The 19,113-nt window shown below is 43.4% G+C and overlaps 1 protein-coding gene across 5 annotated transcripts in view; it reads right to left on the reverse strand.

Annotated features, from left to right (window-relative positions):
* Nucleotides 1–5,833: 5,833 nt before the first annotated feature.
* The window catches only part of RECQL (RecQ like helicase), a 43,844-nt gene continuing 30,564 nt past the window's right edge, over nt 5,834–19,113 (reverse strand). For all 5 annotated transcript variants that reach the window (XM_075898057.2, XM_075898041.2, XM_006121277.5 and 2 more), the window contains exons 13-15: nt 12,436–12,655; nt 11,382–11,499; nt 5,834–10,002 (exon numbers count right to left, since the gene is read on the reverse strand). In XM_075898057.2, coding sequence (XP_075754172.2) covers nt 9,796–10,002; nt 11,382–11,499; nt 12,436–12,655 — 545 coding nt within the window. In that variant the 3' untranslated portion in view covers nt 5,834–9,795. The remainder of the gene's footprint in view (nt 10,003–11,381; nt 11,500–12,435; nt 12,656–19,113) is intronic.

Here is a 19,113-nt window from a genome sequence, read left to right on the forward strand (position 1 = left end):
AAAACAGCAGACTAACCTTATAAGTGCCTAAATATAGCTTTATAGCAGATAGCTTTTTTTTTTTTTTTTTTTTAAATCTTGACAAATGCACATTTATGTAGGTTTGCCTGTATGAGGAAGCTTGCATCATATCAACTCCTACTAAATATGCATCTAAGCACGTGAAGTCACTTGCTTATTAAAATCAGCTTTTTTTTCTCTTTTGGCTGGGGGAGAGAGGGGTGGTAGCAGCATAGAAGAGGAGAAAAGAGCAAGGTAAGTTTAATTGAAAAAAATCATTATTTGAAGATTTTCTTTCTTGGTATGGACTGTTAAAATAGGCCCATGTAAAGACTTGGTAAGGGAGCAAAGGGTAGTTAAGGTGATCAGAGACACTTTGAAAACCTGCTTTTTTTCATAACCATCCTGTTATGTCCCAAAGCATAATCCAGTATTCCAGTATGATCTGTTACCTGCCTATTGTTTCTGTTTTTTAAAAAAGGACTCCTTACTCCAGTGTTTCCCAATTGGTGCTCTGGGGAATCCTGGGGTTCCGCGGAGCAAAACTAGGGGTTCCGCGAGGAGCCGGCACTCCCCCGCCCCCTCTGAAAGAGAGAGAGAGAGCCAGCTAGCCAGCAGAGGAATGGGCGGCAAGTTGTGTGGGCTCGTGGTGCCCACGCTCCAGCAATATTTGGAGGAGCAGATCTCCTCCGTCCCGGTCCCGTTCCTGCCATGCACAACCTTCTCTGAGCTCCCCCTTGCTGGCTGCTGCTGCCCTGCGCAGCGTGCTCATACCAGTGGGTAGACGCCCGGACATGATGTAACGTCACCGCCCGGGATTTGAAACCTGCTGGGTGCTGTGTTGCGCCGCATGGCTGAGTTGCGGGTTCGGAGTCCGGGGACAGAGCACAGACTCCAGCCCCGCAAAGTGGAAGGCAGAAGGTACGGGAGAGGGAGGGAAGGGGCTTGTGCAGAGGGAAAGGGGAAGGGCTGGGAGAGGAAGGTGCTTGTGCAGAGGAGGAGGGGAAGGGGAAGGCACCAAAGGGACAGGGGTGGAGGAGAGACAAATGGCAGGGGATCAAGTGCAGACAATAAGGAAAAAGGCAGGAGGGGAGGTGTCAGTGGGAGGGGGACAGAGTGATGCTGGGAGGGGAAGAGGGTAAGGGTATTGGGGGCTAGAGGGAGGAGGGGGAGTGCTGGGAGAAGGCTTGAAAGAAGGGATGGGCATGAGGAAGGCTGGGATGGAGCAAGTCATGTGAGAGGGCACAGGGCATGAGGAGAATGGGGGCAGAGGGTGGTGAGGGGAGGGCATCAGGGAAAAAGGGGGCAAAGGGCACAGGGGCAGTGAGGGAAGGGGGAGGCACCAGGAGGGTGCAGGGGTAAGAGAAGATGCAGGTGCCAAGGGATTCTGGGGGTGAAGCAGAAGGGCAGACACCTGCAGGGGAGGGACCAGCATCAGGGGAGAGACACAGGGCAGGTCTGTAGAGGGAGGTGTTAGAAGAGGGGATGAGGAGGGGTAGCTCACATGATCAGAGTGGGGCTACTGGAGGAGTGGGCACAAAGAGGAGAGAAGGGCTGGTGGAGGGAGGCAGGTTGCAGGAGAGCTGAGGACAGTGAGAAGAGTAGGAATCAGGACAGCAGGGGAGGGGGGAGGGGCAGTAGGCACCAGGGGACCTGATGGAGCAAGGGGAGGAGACATGGCGGTAGAGGTTTAAAAATATTTATTATTAACTTGGGTGGCACATCCAAACAAGCCACATGAACTCAGTACTGGTGCACAACACAAAATTCATTTTGCTCATGGGAGGAAACTCTTAGACTATGTCTACACTGGTTGTTTCTTGCACAAGAACATCTTGCACAAAAGTTCTTGTGCAAGAACACATCCACACTGCCATGTGCAAACTGTGCTTTTGCACAAGAGCATTTATGGCAGTGTGGACGCTCCCTTGCCCGAGAAAGTGCCAATGGCCATTTTAGCCATAGGGCTTTCTTGCTCAAGAAATTCATGTTGCCTGTCTACACTGGCCTCTTATGCAAGAATAGTTGCGCAAAAGGGTTTATTCCTGAGTGGGAGCATCGTAGTTCTTGCGCAAGAAGCCCTGATTTCATACATGAGAACGTCAGTGTACTTGCGCAAGAACACACGGCCAGTGTAGACAGGCAGCAAATTTTTGTGCAAGAGCGGCCGCTTTGGTGCAAGATCGCGCCAGTACAGACACAGCCAAGGGGAGGGAGGAAGGCAGGGGCAGGGAATCAGCACTGGCTCAGCATGTCTGCGTGGTTTGGGGGAAGGTGCAGGGAAATTGAGCTCAGTGTGGCGCTCAGAGCTCAGTTTGGCTGCAGGAGGAGGGAGGTGCCAGGAACCAGGGCTAGACTCAAGGGGAGAGAGAGGCAGGGAATCGGTTCTTGGGTCAGTAGTTTTGCGGGGCTTGGGGGAGGTGCAGGGAAACGGGGCTCAGCAGTCCTGTGTGGGAGGCATGCAGGGATCCAGTGCAGGTCTCAGCTGGGCTGAGGTGGATGAGGGAGGGCATACGGAACAGAAGGGCAGCTCAGCTGGGCTGTGAGGGGCTGCAGGGAACTGGTGCTGCACTCCCTTGGATTGTGGGAGATGGTTTTGGGGGAGGTGCAGGGAACCAGTAGGGGTGAGCAGCTCAGTTGGGTTTCAGGGGATAGAGGTGCAAAGAAGCCTAGTGGGGAAGGGGGAAACCAGGAGCCCTGAAATGACCTCCCCTGGTCCAAAAATTCCTCATCTGGGACCAGTCAGATCTAGAGGGTGCCAGATCAAGGAGGTCCAACTCCTACCCAAGTCCGCTTCTTGCACCCTACCCCCAATCTGCTCCTGCTCCCTCCCCCTGGTCAGACACCCTACATCCAGCCTGCTTCTGCACCCTACCTACCACCCAGACCTTGACCCCTTGTACCTCCCACCTCCTTCCCAGATCCTGCACCCCATCCCGCTCCTTGGCAGCCCTGCCATCCACTCTAGCACCGCCCTGGCCCCAGCACCTTGCCTCACACCCCAGGACTCAGCACCACCCTGGCCCTGGCCCCAGCACCCTGCCATCCACTCTAGCACCCAGCAGCACCCTGTTCCTTGTCCCAGCACCCTGCCAGTCACCCTACTGCCCAGCAGGACCATGTCCCTGACCACAGCACCTTGCCCCAGCACCCTGCCACCTGAGCCAGCATCCTTCCACCCAGCGGCACCCTCTTCCCAGCCCCAGCACCCACTAGCACTCTGTCCCCTACCCCCACCAGCGCATTTGGGACCACATTAGTGAGGCTTGGGCCTTTTTTGAGGAGTTTTTGTTTTGTTTTTTGCATCTCACTTGTGTGGCCCCAACTGACTTTTGTGTGGGTCAGTGACCTTTGACTCAAAACAGGTTCCTCACCCCCTCACATATAAAGACAATGCTAAAACCTTTTGAGTTTGACATTTTATTTTAAAAATGAAGCCTGGCCAACAAGCCCCCAAGTGGGACCAAACCCCCATTTCACTGCAGCATCATAACACTCCTGCACCACCTGACCCCAAATCTGAGCCTATCATACACTGGAACCCTCTGTCCTGAGCCTCTTACATCCCCAAACTCCTGCATCCCACATATTCAGTCTTCTGCCACAACACTCCTGCACCATCCACACATCACAAATCTGTGTCCTGAGCCCATCATACTCACAGCCTCCTTGCCCTGAGTCCCTCACATATCCAGCCCAAACTCCTGCACCCTCACATCCACAAGCCCTGGCTTGCTCAGCACCCCAACCTTCCACCTGAGCTCAACACTCCCCAGCCTAGAGCCCCCTCCCCGAGCCAACAGCCCCTTCTCCTGCATCCAAATTCCCTCCCAGAGCTTGTACTTCTCACCCCTTTCCACACCCAAATCCCCCATTCCCACCCCACACCTCACTCTCACTAGGGTGAGACAGGTATAAGGGCTGGGGATAGCAAGTGATGGAGAGGAGGGGAACAGAGCGGATGAGGCCTCATGGAAAGGAGGTGGGGGGGAGGTCTCTGGGAAAGAATGTGATTTTCATGAATTGGTGGGTCTCTTTCTCCTCCCGCCCCCCCCCCCCCTTTTTTTTTGCTTGACAAACCTAGGGGTTCCTTGAAATTCTGAAAAGCTGAAAAGGGTTCCTTGGCCAAATAAAATTGGGAAACACTGCCTTACTCCAAAGAATTAATGACAAAAATACTGACTCTGGTGTTTGAAGGATGAGGCCCAGTGGTAAAAGTCTGGGTGGCAGGACAAGGTAGTGATGCTTTAAGCTCTGACCCCTCAAGTACCATTAACAGCAAGCTGCACATTATCAGAATTTAATTGCCCTCCATGGAGGTTGAAGACACCAAGTCCATCAATTCCACTGGGCTTCACAGGGTTCGTTTCCCCTGCCTGAAGTTTGTGTGACCTGCTAGACATCCTGAGCGTGGTGCTTCAGTTCAGACCTGCTAAAACTGTTCTTGTTTGGGGAGGAAAATGGTGGTGCGCTCTCTCACCCACTCTTTTAGTTAGTATGGCTAAAAAAGCTGTTGGTCCCAATAGATTGTGCAGGTCTTTATAAATATGGTTTTTCCTCTCATCACTGATTGAATCTAAATTATCATTAAGCATCTGATTAGCATCCACAGAAATGAATGAGGTAGGTCACACTTCTGAGCTATTGTTTCAGGAACTATAGACATGCACTAGCTAGCCTTGAAAAATGACCCAAATATAGGCTACGTCTACACTGCAGGTATGTCAGCAAAGAGTATGCTAATGAGTATGCATTAGCATTTGTTGCGCTGTCATTTGCATATCTCTGCCAATGCTTTTTGCACAGGTTCCTGCACAAAATCAAACATTGTAGATTGGTCCATTTTGCGCCAAAAAAACCCCTTTTGCACAAGATCTCTTATGCCTCAAAAAAGGAGGTATATAGGGTTACCACATGGCCACCACTCCTCCAACACAAGATTACTTGATAGGTCAGGTCTCCTATAGGTTGTGTTTCCTCTCACTATGAACCAGGCAATAAGATGACATCCATCATGGATGGTCAGTGGGAAGGGAATTGATGAGAGAGGGAATTTCCTGTGTGGCTGATTTAAACAAGGCATTTTGTGAGACTCCTACCTGCTAGACAACAGCAAGTCAGATACAATTTGTACTCTTGGGGGAATTCTACATGACTGCATGTGTGTAGAATGCATAGACCCCACAATGTCTTTGATTCCCTGCAGAAAAATGATTTCTGATGGGGAAGTAAATGGAAGCCACAAAAGCAGTTGCGAGTCCCTCTCCAGCAGTGCATGCAGGTCAGTTTGGATAGCTCAGAGCAGCTGGTAACCATAACATCACTTTGGGGGGAGGGGGCGGGGAGGGTTAGGAATTTTTTTCAGTCTTTCAAAATGTAGTCCATGAACTGTTTGTTACTGACCTTTCTGGAGCTGGCCAGTAGTCAACATAAATTATGAGTTTGAGTCCCCTGCCCGCACTTGCCCTTCAGTTGCCTATGACGTAACATTGAGCACATAGCTGCATAGATCTGTTGACTAGTAATACCTAGAAGTAAAGGGTAAATACTGGCTACATTACTGTGAGAGGGGGTTTGGGGATTTCCTCCAATGCTCTCCAATTCCATTCTCCATCTTTGTGCTGTAGTTTAAAATGTTACCAAAATATTTGAAAGTAGCATGATTATATTGCATTATTTTTTTTAAATGTGTATAATTTTAGTGCACAATGTTTAGTCACAGAATTCCCCCAGGAGTAAATTTGCAAGTTAAAAATAATGACCCAAAAGATGTGAGGCAGACACAATGAAGGCGTGGAGGGGAAGAGTAGGGAAAAAACAATACATCTTAAACTGAAGAAAATATAGGACTTTTAATGGCCAGAACTCAGTAGCTTTATATTGTTATCTATGTTTTACTTATTTTTCCACTACTGTAGCCACTGTTTTTATATAATCAAGCACACAGGGTTAAAATGCACTATTCAGAAATAAAACTATAGCAGTTGTTTCAAGATACAACATTTTGAAGCAAATTAGTAAGCATCTAAAGAAACACAATGCCCAGTTCTGTAACAAAGTGCAAAAAGTCAGTACAATCGTTTCTATGAAAATATTTTCTTTTTTAAGTGCACATGTGCAGGTACAACGTCAGTGTGCAAACAGGGACCTACAGGCTACTTACATAAGTTTGTCTACCTTTAATAAAAACAATAATATTTGTACTTATATCTTGGAAATTAAAAACTGCTTGACATTTGAGCTTGCCAGCATAAAAACCTGGCAGTTGTCGTCATCCTGCAGTTACAACAAAACAAAGGCAGACCGGTACTGCTTTTAGGTCTTAAGTCATATGCTACAGTAAACTTCCGATAATCCGGCACCTTTAGGACCCAGGGGGTGCCGGATTATTAGATATACCGGACTATCGGAAGGGGATGCTATGAGGGATCTAGGGTGGTGTGGGGGGGATGCCACCCCAGGCCCCTCATAGCCCCCCCCTTCCGATAGTCCGGCTCTGCCCCAGACGTCCCCGATTCAGCCGCTGCTGGTCAGTTTCAACAGCAGCTGAATCAGGAAACGTGCGGCAGAGCAGCTGGGGTGCTGCCGGGTTGGTCCCACAGCGCCAAGGAGCAGTGCTACCGGACCAACCCAGCAGCACCCCAGCTGCTCTGCCCCAGGCGTCCCCAAGTCAGCCGCTGCTGAAACTGACCAGCGTCTGACTCTGGGAAGCCTGAGGCAGAACTGCTCTGCCTCGGGCTTCCCAGAGTCAGCCGCTGGTCAGTTTCAGCAGCGGCTGAATCGGGGAAGCCAGGGGCAGGGCAGCTCCAATGGTCCGGCTGCCCGGAGCACTTCTGGGTTCCTGATGGTGTTGGACCAATGGAGTTTTACTGTATATAGAGTTGGGCACCTACTCCATACTCACTTTGATTCTCATCCACCGTGATTTGTTAATGTACAATATTTTAAAAGTTCAATACTAGACTTTCAGGAAGCTTATATGTGGAAAAACCACAAGGATGTATTTATAGTAAAAAGCAAGATTAATGGTCTCAAAAAATCAATTTTCTATTCCTATATTCTCTTCTACAATGAAATCTCCACCATTATCAGCCTCAGGTCCTATCAATGCTTAACTCGGAACAAAATTTGGAAATCGTTGCTGAATGTATTTCCAGCAATACCGGCTCTATTCAAAATTGGTTTTTTTTTTAGAACAATGTTTAAACTCACTTTCCAAATTCCAGGGCCACTGTACATACCAACAATGGCTATATGTCAGAAATTATCAATTCCTTACCCATTCAAAATATTTAGCAATACTAGTTGTTGTCCTACCACCACCGTTCTCTGTGATCTAATACATCATTTTTCAGCACTATCTTTGTGTCAGTAATTATTACAGCTTTGACTATCTAGTTTAGCACCACAAAGAACACTTAGCACATGGCTGTTATGGACAAACACTGCCAGAAACATGTGCCAGCACAATGATGTAGTCTTAAACTTTTGTTACCACCCCAATAAAGGGATTAATTTATTTGCGCAAGTTTTGTCTACTAATACATTTCATTGATCTGCATGTTTTTGTGTTTACACACAGCATTACTTTAAGCAGCTGCACAAAAGTTAGCTAGTAAGAAAGCCTTAGGTAAATCTCTGTTTAAGTGCGATAAGAAAAAAAAAATTAGGCCATGGGCTTTTTGTGAAATTTCATCTCCAAATCTGAACTTCACTAGCATTTTAGGAGCTTGGGTCCATCTCTAATGTATATAAAATATATATGCACTTTAAAGCAAAAATTGGTAGTATAGGCAAGGATGAGCCCTATTAACAAGCCGCTGTACAAAACCTAAATTGGCCCACATAGCTCCCTGCCATCAAATATGCATAATTCTAACGAGTGTAGACAAGGCCCTGTACGTTCAGGATTTAGGAATGACAGGTAGGATTGTTACACATCAGGACAATTCTCTCTCAGATTGACTAAATGCACACAGCTTTCCTGATAATCCTAAATGTAATAGTAGGGCTGTTGGTACTCTTATATCAACAATTTGTTGGGTACATAATTAAGATAAATAAAGTTAATCAAAGGAACATGTCAATTTCAAGCTCCCAGGGTGTCACTGCTGACCCAAGTGTTAACACTCAGCTAGAGTGCCATCTCAAAAATTTCCTAAAATCATCTTTGAACTTAATTATAAACATTCAGCTTCATCAGTTGTGGATGTTTTTTACAGCTACAACTGATCATTTGAGGAAGGGATGCTATCAATAATAGTTTAATCATGTATTTTTGGTTTTACTTTGTTCTCTCGTAAAATTTGAATCTGAGGGGCCAGATGCCCAGCTAGTGTAAATCAGTATTGTTTCTTTGCCGTGTGGGGGGTTCTTCCAACTTGCACCACCTGAGGATCTTGTCCAAAGGTCTCAATTAATAAATGTTGTTCTTTTCTGTCTACTAACCACCGATTTCCTGGTTTCTTGCATATGACCCAACAAAATCTGCTTTGTTTGCTATCATCATTGTCATCATCACCACCTAGCCGGTTGTCAATAATTATCAGCGGAGTTCTACAAATAGGCATTGTTCAGTGGCTTGTGCTCTGTTTGCTGTTTACAACATCTTGCGAGCATAAATAAAAATATTTGACAAAGTGGTTGATCTAAAAAAAATTAGGATTGAGAGGCCATACTGCAGATTAAATTTCTGTAGGTCTAGAATACATAAAACACTTAACTGAGCGAAAACTGAAAAACATTTCCATAGCTGCTCCATGCATCTTCCATGAAGTACTGATGCACCAATAGACTCCTGCCCACATTCTACCGCAGCACACTGGAGCAGAAGCATGCATGTTCCTGTGAGACTGTAGGCCTAATCATTCTCAGTGATTAGTTTCCCCACTGACTTCAATACGAGCAGGGTGAGGCCCAATATGAGGCATGATGAAGTTGCTCTATAGATTTGTGTTTAAAAGGCAATGATTTATGTTCTTGGTTAGATTCATTCATGAAATCATTGTTTGTACGTTCACCAAAATAATACAACATGAACTAAACCGAAAACATGCTTGCACAAGGGCAAGCAAGTGTTTTGGTTTTTCTTTAAATAAGATACTTTTGAAAACCCCACAGGGAGTTGGATGCCTTACTCCTGCTGACTTTCAGTAGGAGTCGGACACTAAGCTTTATTACACACTTTAGAAAATACAACCTTTAGCCAATGTATTCTTTTCTAACATTTAAACAAATCCTGAAAGGGTAATTCTTCCATATGAACAAGCAGGAGGAATTTAAGAAAATATGACCCCAGTTTCTAAGAGATGATATAATATATGTGTTGTTGTGTGAATATATACTGTCTAGTTTGCTTCTTCCTATCATTAAAAGCAATGTAGCTAGAGGAAATAACAAGGATGCTTTATGTTTATATGCATTTGTAAGAGCATTACTACAGTATACTGTACTATCCGACACTATGTGCTTTGTAACGTAAGAGGGTTAAAAAAAGCTATATATATTGAAACAGTCTGCATCTGTGACATCACAGCCATATCACCAGATACTGATTATTTTGGTAATAAGCAGTCAGTGGATAAACAAAGGGTTAACACCATGCTGCCAGATTTTTGTCTGCTTGCATGTTCAGAAATTGCATTAAGATTTTGCCCAATCTTTTTAAGGAACAACTAACACAAATGCTTTGCATTTAAAAGAAGCAATTAATAAAATACAAATTACATTTCTGCACCAAGTTCTCATAGAGAAGCAGAGACAGCAGGATCCTAGATACACTTTTCATTGTAAAATTCAGACAAGGACTACCAGCCGGTCATCATCATCATCATCCTCCTCCTCCTCCTCAACCTTACTCTTCTTTGCTTTAAAGCTGTTCTCACGATGACGCCTTTTATGTTCTTTTGCCTTCTTTGCAGCAGCGTTTTGGACTGTCTTAGAAATGTCGTCTTGTACATTTCCACCAGTCCCTTCAGAATTAGAAGCCTGAGAAGATTTGACCTGTGGATCATAAACAAAACTCAGTTAAGACCATGACCCTCTTTCAATACACAGATGTAGTATAATGATCAAGTTTTATTACGAGTGAAGTACAGATGAATTCTTGTTATGGCTATTGCTTTGCTCCTTTGCAACAGCACCTATGAGAAGTTCCTCTGATATGCCAAATTTCTTCAAAAAGGTAATGCACACAGGACAGCATTAACAGTATATTACAGTACCTGCTATATTCAGGAGAATGATACAGCTGAACCTATAATAGATATTACTGGCTTTAAAGGGATATGACAAATACATATGATGTAGCAATGACGCATTCTATTAAGCTGCTATGTAAAATTCCCGAGATTTTCCTGTTAATGACAAAGCCAACATGCAACCAATTGCAGCCTCACTAGAGCTGATCAAGGGTCTGATCTGATAAATTCTTGCTCACATGGCACAGTTCTTACATGAGCAAAATCTGGCAGGATCGAAACCTATTTCAACTTTCTGTCGAAATAGCTATAAAATGTAAGTGGTCCCTAATTTTATTTAAGTATCACAATTTTGTTAATCTGTATTTTAATTGGGGATAGACAGGCAACTTGAAATGTCATTTGTAGACTGATTCAGTTACACTTAATAATGACACAGCAACAATTCTTCTAAATAAATCTATTAATTGATTCAAGTTCTTGTTATAAGAATTCACATCATATCATGTAAAATTGATAGCATTGCTAGGGATTTGCACAAGTTTAACAGGAAAGAATATGTTGCTATAGCTATATAGCTTTTGACATTGTCAAAAGGGTTTCAGCTATAAATCAACACTTCCATAATGCCCAATGTGAAACCTGTAACTTATGAGAGCTGTAAGAGACACTCCATAGTGACAACAGTGGTTTAATATTTATATTACCTGGAATTCAAAGAATGATATTCTTGCTGCAATATGCTTCTAAATGCATAGATTACACATGTTAATTCCACTGTATTACACACAGTGAGAACGAGTAAATCTGTTCAGGTGAAGTGTAGAGAATGACATTTCTGACTTTTTTTTGTTTAAATCAGTACAAGACTTTCTCCCTCTTCTGCACCCTCTTACGTTTTGCATCTTCAGACGTGCAGTTGGAAAAATAAGACACTATTGCAGAAGGCTTAAAATTAACATATTTCAGGTAGAGAGGGAGTACACTGAAGAAAACATTCTTGGTTCTCCGCACAGTAAACAGGCACTGACCAACTGTGGTAAATACTAACAGAAGAAAAATAATAAGTAATGTCCCTCTGTCTCTGTGTAAATATATATATATACACAGATAGAGATAGAGAGATACACACAAATACACACACACACACACACACACACACACACACACACACACAAATACCTTTTTGTTTGATCTCCCTTGTATGGTGATAATATGTGCCTCATTTTTCAGCAGATCAGCTTTGGGTCCTATTTTCAAGTAGGCTATTGTAGCATACGCTGTGAAACTGAAGTCTTCTCTGCAAAAGTTAAGCCACCGTCAGATTAAAAACTCAGAGCAGTAAAGTGGGCAGAATAGATATGAGAGGAAAATGTGGAGACATTTGGGAACTGATATGAACAGATGCCCCACTAATGGCTTGACCTTGTTGCATCTATGCAAGCAAATAATAATTGAATTAAAATGGGAGTTGGCAGGACTGACTCTTATGATGGGCACTTTATTTCACTTTGCTGACTTTTCAGTGCTTCTTATTCATCTAGTGGGATACAAATGATATGATACCCGGATGCGAAGGAAGGGGGGGGAGAGGATAATATTTTGAGCTGGTCACCTTCCTGGCCACTAAGACTCCTAAAGGTCAACCATGTAAATCCTTTGTCATTTGTTCATGACAGAAAGGATGTCAGAGTCCCATATATTTAGAGATCCTTATGTTGAAAAGAAAGCAGCAGACATACAAGGAATAACAAGTTACAAAATTAAATCAGTGTAATTTTCGCTGTGTTTTTTAAAATCTCATGTGACAGTAAACCCCTAATGCTGCGAAAGGTTCTGTAGAGGTAGCTTTCTTCACTTATCTCATCTCACTGAAACTAATGCCATGCTACACAAATCCTCAGTGACACTTGAAGGATTGGGGACCATCATTAAAACATTTAGCATTTTTTAAAAGCAGCAGCGTTTTTAAACTACAAAACCAGAAACGTATTATGTTAAGCAACATTTTCATTATTAAATTTTTCAAGTTTTTGGTCTTAAAAATGACACACAGATTGTTTTCCAAGAGTAAATAGAAAAATAATACTCTGTGTAAACTTTTCATAGCCAGACTAGAAGCTTCTGAAATGAACAAATTGCTAACACATCCACTACTATATTATACCAAGACACCACTGTTGCACAGAAAGTAATTACTAGATTTCAAAGGTAAGAAATGAATGGTCACACTTACTTCAGATACTGCTGCAGAAGGAAATGGGCAATAATCCTTTCCAGTTCATCACGGGGGAGTGCTGGAGGAACAACATCAGCCACTCTTAACTTTGACACACCTTTGCCCAGCCAAGCATCAATTAATTTCAGTGGAGTGAGTTTTTCACTCATGTTATCTGCTTGTTCTAGTATTTTTATTAGATCCCTGCAGTATCCAGTTACATCCATTCTCTCTGCCACTACAAGGAAAAGAAGAGTAGTAGTTTGAAAAGAAGCATACCGAGCCAGATGCATGTTACTTTTTAATAAAATATAAACAAACAATTCTATACTACTGTAATATTTTGAAATCAGATGTTTGTGATGGACAATACCTGCTAAAGTCACATTTATTCTCATAATTCACTCCAATCTTGCAAAGACTTTCCTACATGCTCAATTTCGCACACTGAGGATGCACAAAAAGCCTGCAGTGTAGATGTAAGAATGGTTGTTCTTGCGCAAAAACTTGAGGAGCGTCTACACTGCACACGCATTCTCGGGCAAGTAAATTTACAGTAACGCGCCGGAACAGAAAAAACAGCAAGCAAATGGTCTGTAGCACTTTATAGACTAACAAAACATGGAGATGGTATCATGAGCTTTCTGAAGAAGTGGGCAGTGCCCACGAAAGCTCATGATACCAACTACATGTTTTGTTAGTCTATAAAGTGCTACCAGGCCATTTGCTTGCTGTTTTTTCTGTAACAGACTAACTCGGCGACCCCCTGAAGGGTTGGAACAGAGGGCTTCTCGCGCAAGAGTTATTTCTTTCCCCACGAGGAATAAGCCCTCTTGCGCAAGAGCTCTTTCACAAGAAGGCAGTGTGGATGGGCAACAGGGGTTTCTTGCACAAGAAACCCCGATGGCTAAAATGGCTATCAGAGATTTCTTGTGCAAGAGAGCGTCCACACTGCCAGGGACGCTCTTGCGCAAAAGCACATGGCAGCGTGGATGCATTCTTGCACGAGATCTTTTGCACAAGAACTCTTGTGCAAAACAGTTCTTGCACAAGAAGTCTGCAGTGTAGACATAGCCTGAATAGTCAATAATTTCAATGGCATTACTCAAAGCATAAAAAAGCATGTGCTCGAGTCTTTGCAGGCTCAAGCTGGTTATACTACAGCAGTTCTTAGAATTCTAGACCATTAGAACAACACTGACATTTAGTGTTATGTGGAACCCATAAGGGGAGAGGCAATTTCTTGATTTAGTCCTAAGTGGAGCACAAGATCTGATTCAAGAGGTAAATGTAACTGGACCACTTTGAAATAGTGATCATAATGTAATAAATTTAACATCCCTGTGGTGGGAAAAACGCCTTAGCAAACTAACACTGTAGCATTTAATTTCAGAAAGGGGAACTGAACAAAAATGAGGAAGATAGTTAAACAGAAATTAAAAGGTACAGTGGCAAAAGTAAAATATCTGCAAGCTGCATGGAAACTTTTCAAAGACACCAAAATAGAGGCCCAACTTAAATGTAAACCCTAAATTAAAAAACACAGTTAGAGAACCAAAAAGGGCCACCGTGGCTTAACAACCAAGTAAACGAACCAATGGCAGATAAAAAGACATCTTTTAAAAAGTGGAAGTCAAATCCTAATAAGGAAAATAGAAAGGAGCATCAACTTTGTTAAATGAAGTGTAAAAATATAAGAAGAAAAGCCAAAAATGAGCCTGAAGAACAGCTAGCCAAAAACTCAAAAAGTAACAGCAAAATGTTTTTTTAAGTACATCTGTCAGCCGACGGTCAGGGCAGTGAGTGGTGTGTGTGTGTGCTATACACCCGAGACTTCAACTGCTGAGACCGGGGTCCCCCGCAGCGGGCAACCTGGAGGAGGTTGACGAGTGCCCCAATAAGTTTGCAGGGAGAGCTTATTACACTTCAGATTTTAGCTGCTAGAATCTGTGATTCCTTCGCAGCGGGCAGCCTTGGGGAGGCTGAGAAGTGCCCCAAAGGATCTGCCACCTGGGAGTGACACAAATCCAAACGCCCAAGCTCTCCCTATATCTGTCCCTTAAGACCGGATGAACTTCTTTTAAATTGTGCCTGGTTCTGTTACAGCAACTGAAGGAGTCAGGTTAAAGCTTAAACAGTTACAGGTTTATTGAGGAAGCTTATAAATCATATGGTTGCAATGGCTATTGTTCTATTTCTTAACTGCTAGCAAAATATAGGTCTTAAAAATGGTTACAAAGAAGATAAAGATAGGAAAAACAGAAATAATAGTACCAAGTAACAGCTTAACCTTTAAAGAGCTCTTAGTCTGTGTACACTTAAGACAGAGGACCACATCGAGGTACAATTTTTACCCCCTTCTGTGCCTCTCGACTCCAGCGTGTCAGGCCAGGGCCGGTCCCTCAATTCCTAGGAAAGACGAAAATACGAGGTGGGCGTCCCCATAGAACCTTGGGAGGTCAAACACCTAACCCGACCAGCAGGTAGAGGGTAGATTGACACTCAAAAGTGAGTGTGCTGCTGTACCCACTTTTATACCTAGGGGGTCACATATTTCTCTTTCTTATCTGTGATGCCAAATGGTGCTGGTCTGTCTTTTGTGAGACCAGTTCTTACAAGGGAGTTGTGAACTTAATTTACACTTGTAAGAGAGATAACTAAATTGGAAGTACTGGGCATTCTTTTCTCAGTGGGAAATTCCTCTTCCAGGGACTGTGCGTTTGTATCAACATGGGTGCCAGCCGGGTACTTCTTGCAGCCTCGAGGCCAGCTTATTGCCTTAATCGTTCTCTCCTCATATCTACGTTTTCAGCTTCTCAGGATCAGATGAGCTAGCATAGACTATGCTGATTTTATTGCTCCTTCTCTGTCCTGTATGCTTCAGGAAGGCAAATAAGATGGATGATATGGGGGGCGGGGTGTCTGTCTGGCTACATCATCAGAAGCAGGAAGATGGCTAAACAACAAGTGGGGCCCTTGGACAATCGAAATGCTACAGGAGCACTCAAAGATGATAAAGTCATTGCAGAGAAGCTTAACGAATTCTTTGCTTCAGTCTTCACGGCTGAGGATATTGGGGAGGTTCCCAAACTTGAGCCATTCTTTTTAGGTGACAAATCTGAGGAATTGTCCCGGATTGAGGTGTCAGAGGAGGTTTTGGAACAAATTGATAAACTTAACAAGTCACTGGGACCAGATAGCATTCACCCAAAGATTCTGAAAGAACTCAAATGGCAAATTGTGGAACTATTAACTGTGGTTTGTAACCTATGCTTTAAATCAGCTTCCATACCTAATGACTGGAAGATAGCTAACGTGACACCAATATTTAAAAAGGGCTCTAGAGGTGATCCTGGCAATTACAGAACAGTGAGTCTAACGTCAGTGCCAGCCAAATTAGTTGAAACTATAGTAAAGAATAAAATTGTGAAACACATATATGAACATAATTTGTTGGGGGAAAGTCAGCATGGTTTCTGTAAAGGGAAATCATGCCTTACTAGTCTGCTAGAGGTCTTTGAGAGCGTCAACAAATGTGGAGAAGGGGGATCCAGTGGGTATAGTGTACTTAGATTTCCAGAAAGCCTTTGACAAGGTCCCTCTCCAAAGGCTCTTAAGCAATGTAAGTTATCATGGGATAAGAGGAAAAGTCCTTTCATGGACTGATATCTGGTTAAAAATCAGAAAACAAAGGGTAGGAATAAATGGTAAGTTTTCCGAATGGAGAGAGGTAACTAGTGGGGTCCCTCAAGGGTTTGTCCTGGGACCAATCCTATTCAACTTATTTAAAAATGATCTAGAGAAAGGGGTAAACTGTGAGGTGGCAACATTTGCAAATGATACCAAACTACTCAAGATAGTGAAGACCAAAGCAGACTGAAGAGCTTCAAAAAGATCTCACCAAACTAAGTGATTGGGCAACAAAATGGTAAGTGAAATTTAGTGTTGATAAATGTAAAGTAATGCACATTTGAAAAAATAATCTAACTATACGTACAATATGATGGGGACTACTCAAGAGAGAGATCTTGGAGTCATTGTGGATAGTTCTCTGAAAACATCCACTCAGTGGGCAGTAGTAGTCAAAAAGGCAAATAGAATGTTAGGAATCATTAAAAAAAGGGATAGAGAATAACACGGAAAATATCTTAATGCCTCTACATAAAACCATGGTATGCCCAAATCTTGTATACTACATATAGATGTGGTTGCCTCATCTCAAAAAAGATATATTGGCATTGGAAAAGGTTCAAAAAAGGGCAACTAAAATGATTAGGGGTGTGGAATGGGTCCCGTGTGAAGAGAGATTAAAAAGACTTGGACTTTTCATCTTAGAAAAGAGGAGACTAAGAGGGGATATAATAGAGGTCCATAAAATCATGACTGGTGTGGAAAAAGTGAATAAGGAAAGGTTATGTACTTATTCCCACAATATAAGAACTAGGGGTCACCACATGAAATTAATGGGCAGCAGGTTTTAAACAAACACAAGGAAGTTTTTCTTCACATAGTGCACAGTCAACCTGTGGAACACCTTGCCAGAGGGTGTTGTGAAGACTAGGACTTTAACAGGTTCAAAAAAGAGCTAGAGAGATTTTCATGGAGGTAAGGTCCATAAATAGCTATTAGCCAGGATGGGTAGTAATGGTGTCCCTATTCCAGGGGTGGGCAATCATTTCTGGCCGGGAAGGGGCCAGAACCAGAAGGGGCGGGGGCCAGGAGGCTTCTGGGCTTCCCCTTCCCCAGACCATGATTGATCTGGGGATGCGAGAGCCTCTTTGCCCCTCCTTCCCACTAGGCACCCATAACCAGGGCGGGAAGAGGCTTCGTATGCTCCCCCACCCCCAGGCCAATCAGGGCTTGGGGGCAGGGGAGCGCATGATGGCTCCTCCAGCCCCGCGAGCAGCTCATGGTGTTTCAAAGCACCACATGTTCCTGGCAGGGCAGGAGGAAGCTTTGCGCACTCCCCTACCCCCAGGCCCTAATTGGCCTGGCGTGGGGGAGCAGCAGGGCCTCCGCGGGCCAGATGAACCTGCTTGGCAGGCCAAATCCGGCCCTTTTGCTCACCTCTGCCCTAGCCTCTGCAGGTGCATGACAGGGGAGGAATCACATGAGGATTACCTGGTTGTGTTCCCTCCCCCTGGGGCATCTGGTATTGGCCGCTGTCAGCAGACAGGATACTGGGCTGGATGGACCATTGGTCTGCATTCTTATGTTCTTATTTCAAATAATGAACCTGATACACCCAGACAGCTTTTTTTTTTTTTTTTTTTTTTTTTTTTAAAAGGAGTTCATATTAGATGGTCATGAACAAATTTCTTAATGTAGGGTAAATAAGCAATTTAAATCTCATTTGTACACGTGACGTGACTTTAGTGTTTTTGTTATTTGCTGCATTTTTCTGACTCAAAAGCTAGCTAAAACATTATTTGCTACTGGATTCCTTTTTTCCCCCAGTAATATTTATTATGAAACATTTACGGAGCAAAATAAAGTTACAAAGAGCTTTGCAAAATATCTACCAGACATTTCTTACCTCAATGAGTTTATAGACTAGAAAAATTACTCACTTTTTATTTTAAATTGTAAAATTTGACAAATTTATTCCACTGGAAAAATGGATAAAAATGTCAATGAGACAGATTGTAACAGCATCCCATGTGGGTCACTGAAATAAATATCTTCTGCATGGCAATTTGCACTGACTACCTAATGTCAGTATGGTAAGTTTCCCCACAAGCATGACTGTCAGAAGACTGAACGTAAAATAGCAAATCAGAAAAGTCTTCCTTCAAAAAGTTTCACTAACCAGTTCTTATTAGACAGATCCAATCCAAAACCCAGGATCTGAACATCCCCAAACTAGGCCTACGTTCAGTTCCAGGTCTGATCTAATACTTCATTACTTGCAAAAATAAAATCTGGATAGCTATCTATTGTGATGGGGTCAAGCTAGATGGTTACAGGAAAGTAACAGAAAGCAGGTATATCAGACTCAGGTTAAACAAGTTCCTGTTTCTTTGATAACCACACAAAGTCTTGACAAGGTTAATTAAGACACCTAGAATCAATCAAGAACCTACTAGTACCAGCTGAAACAGTTTGGCTCCAGATGTCCCAGTCAAACCTATCAAAGGCCGCCTAGGTTAAAAGCCTCCCCCCTTTAGTCAGTTTAGTGACAAACCAGAAGTGGTGGGAGTAGTATGCACTGAAGAAGAGCAGGAACTGTAGCGATACTATCAAGTTCCAGGAAGGAGCTCTGCAAGAACAGAGGTAAGGGGCAGGGAAGAGACCTGCCCAGGGGCCAGCCCCTTGGAGCCCCAGAAGTCAGAAGGAGATAAACCCCTGCTAGAGAAGGAAAGAACAGAATTTAAACATCTGGTCTGTTGGCTCCCAGAGACTAAGATTTTTTTTCTTCTTTCTTCCCACTGCTATACCAAAAATGAGTGGCTCAATCAGACTATGGCTTGTCCCTGAAACGAAGAGGTTAGACTGAGAACTGCAGAGTGCCACTAATGTGAGCAACAGGACCAGGAGTTGCTATTTTCCTGAGATGGGGAGACAGAATACTCTATCACTAACGAGAAGCGCAGGACCCATTCTGTGAAATTAGGAGTGTCCACATCCTATACAGAATATATATAAGCAAATGACAAGAAGATTATGTCAAACAAGTCATTTGAACATCTTCATAGG

Source organism: Pelodiscus sinensis, chromosome 1 (genome assembly GCF_052426305.1).
Source record: "Pelodiscus sinensis isolate ZL-2025 chromosome 1, ASM5242630v1, whole genome shotgun sequence".
In the NCBI taxonomy this organism is placed as follows: domain Eukaryota; kingdom Metazoa; phylum Chordata; order Testudines; family Trionychidae; genus Pelodiscus; species Pelodiscus sinensis.